The sequence below is a fragment of the Atta cephalotes genome, assembly GCF_000143395.1.
Source record: "Atta cephalotes unplaced genomic scaffold scaffold02103, whole genome shotgun sequence".
In the NCBI taxonomy this organism is placed as follows: domain Eukaryota; kingdom Metazoa; phylum Arthropoda; class Insecta; order Hymenoptera; family Formicidae; genus Atta; species Atta cephalotes.
Window position 1 is genome coordinate 1 of NW_012132167.1, and position 2,395 is coordinate 2,395.

General features: G+C 32.9%; 1 protein-coding gene across 1 annotated transcript; it reads left to right on the forward strand.

The window, feature by feature from the left end:
- The first annotated feature begins 991 nt into the window (after positions 1 to 991).
- LOC105625509 (probable dihydroxyacetone kinase) lies at positions 992 to 2,261 on the forward strand. Its single transcript, XM_012206833.1, has 5 exons — positions 992 to 1,169; positions 1,295 to 1,498; positions 1,574 to 1,696; positions 1,766 to 2,050; positions 2,160 to 2,261. The coding sequence occupies exons 1-5, from the start codon at positions 1,122 to 1,124 to the stop codon at positions 2,259 to 2,261; spliced, it is 762 nt and encodes a 253-aa protein (XP_012062223.1). The 5' UTR covers positions 992 to 1,121.
- The last annotated feature ends 134 nt before the right edge of the window (positions 2,262 to 2,395 follow it).

A 2,395-nucleotide genomic window follows, 5' to 3' on the forward strand; every position in this document is an offset into this window, starting at 1 on the left:
CCTTTGTAAAAAACTGGTCATCTTTTGAGGCTATCCACGAATCGATCCAATTTTTTACTTCTACATAAGACCGGAAGTGCTGGTCAGCCAGGCCGTGTGCCATTGATCGAAACAAGTGATAGTCAGAGGGAGCAACGTCTGGAGAATACGGCGGGTAGGGTAGGACTTCCCATTTCAACGTTTTCAAATATGTCTTGACCACTTTCGCAACTTGGGCTCGACTTGGGGTCGAGCATTGTCATGCTGCAAAATCACTTTATCGTGTCTCTCGTTGTATTGCGGCCGTTTGTCTTTCAATGCTCGGCTCAAATGCATCAATTGCGTTCGATACCGATCGCCTGTGATTGTTTCAGTCGGTTTTAACAGTTCATAATATACTACGCCGAGCTGGTCCCACCAAATACAGAACATGATCTTGGACGTTAAAATCACCGTTCTTGAAGCGTTGAAACCACTCACGACACGTTCTTTCACTAATAACGGCCACCATAAGTATTTGAGAGCATTCGATGAGCCTCAACCGCAGATGTTTTCATATTGAAGCAAAAAATTAAAACCTCCCGCAAATGACGAGAATTTGGCTCGTAAACTGACATTTTCAATCGAGAATAACTTTATGATGCAGACACAAATCGACTAATGTTTCTATGGGGTTATGTTGACAGATGCCCAAATTTATTTGTATGAGGTCTATGATCTATTTATTTCGACCACCACTTACCGCTAAAGCCATCTATAGGAAAACGGCGGAAGCAAAGTTGTACACCTAATATATATATATATAAACTATATATATGTATAAAATATAATATTTTTATGCGTAGTGTAACAATTAATTTACGGTAAATGTTATTGTAGATTCAATATTTCATTATTCATATATTTGTTTCTATAAACATGACGCATAGATAGTTGAGAGCCAATGAAAATTTGATCATGAGTCGTCATGTTATTTTGCAGAGCGCAGTATTTCAATACAATAAAAGATCTCTATTTTGTAGAGCAGCTAGTCAGATGCAGATGTGTATATATCTACGTGAACATGTCAATATCGGTGCGTAATGTAATTTAGAAATATAGAAATAAAATTATAATTATTATATACATTTCGTACGCTTATAATGAAGGATGACGAAATATTACATAAAGTGGAAGAACAAAATTCCCAGGTAATGTCAATTAAATTTATTTAATTACTAGTCATAAATTACATATTAGTTAAATTCAAACATATATTCTGTAATTGTAAATAATTTTTATTCTACTATTTATAATGTAAATTTTTTAATTGCAGGTAGCATGTAAAGATAATGTATCCAATATAGGACCAATAATGCAACTTCAGAATAGTTCAGCGTTTCTTATAGTTTTAACATTTGCCTGCCAAGCTTTAATAGCATGTGCAAAACAACTTGATATAATGGATGGAGAATGTGGTGATGGAAATTATGGAACCATACTTGCGCAAAGTGCCAATGCCATAAAATTGGCAATCGAGGTTATGCAATGAATGAAATTAAGTACCTATGAATCTTTTTTTTTCATCAACAATTACAAATATTCGTATGCATAGGAAGGGAGAATTTTAGCAACAAGACCTTTTGTAACATTTATACAAATAAGCCATATTATTGAAAAAGAAATGGGTAGCTTAGAAGGTGGAATGTACTCGTTATTTTTTGATACTGCTGCTAAAGTAAGATTATCAACAGTACAATCTTTTTTCATCTTTAAGATTGAGAAGAAATTTTAACAAATATTTTAGAGTTTTCTTAAGTTTCGGAATGATGATCAAATAACTGTCAATATGTGGTTAACCGCTCTAACATCTGCAAACAAGATGATATCTAAGATTAGCGGGACATCGATTGGTGATCGAACCATGTTGGATGCTTTGATACCTGCGGAAAATAAATTAAGAGATGCATTAAGTTCTGGTTTAAATCCTATCAATGCATTCGGGGAAGCTGTTAAAGCTGCTGAAACTTTCGCTATGCAAACTATACATATGTCAGGATCTCTCTCTTTTGATTCTACAAATAATTACAAGGTATTATTTGAGCATTTTTAATGTTTTGTATACATATGTACATCATACATATAATAATTATTTAAATTTCGAGCAAAATTATAATTTATCATAATTTATATATGTGTAGACATTCAAATATCCACATCCTGGAGCACATGCCGTAGGCATATGGATGAGAGCTGCTTATGAAGGTGTTAAATTGAAATTTGGTTACGAATTTGATATATAGAAATTTGATATATAGAAGAAAAAAGAAAGTTTTCTTTCATTTCTCCTTAATATTGTTCCTTAATATTTCTTCTTAATTATCCTAGTAAACTTTATAAAAATAGTGTAAGATATGCAATGCAATATGTATAATTT

What these genes read in the sequence shown, in the direction of transcription:
- LOC105625509 (XM_012206833.1), top strand. Translation starts at nt 1,122, where the DNA reads ATGAAGGATGACGAAATATTACATAAAGTGGAAGAACAAAATTCCCAG. An exon ending in CCATAAAATTGGCAATCGAG is followed by an intron (nt 1,499 to 1,573) that starts GTTATGCAATGA and finishes TCGTATGCATAG; the next exon opens with GAAGGGAGAATTTTAGCAAC. An exon ending in ATTCTACAAATAATTACAAG is followed by an intron (nt 2,051 to 2,159) that starts GTATTATTTGAG and finishes ATATATGTGTAG; the next exon opens with ACATTCAAATATCCACATCC.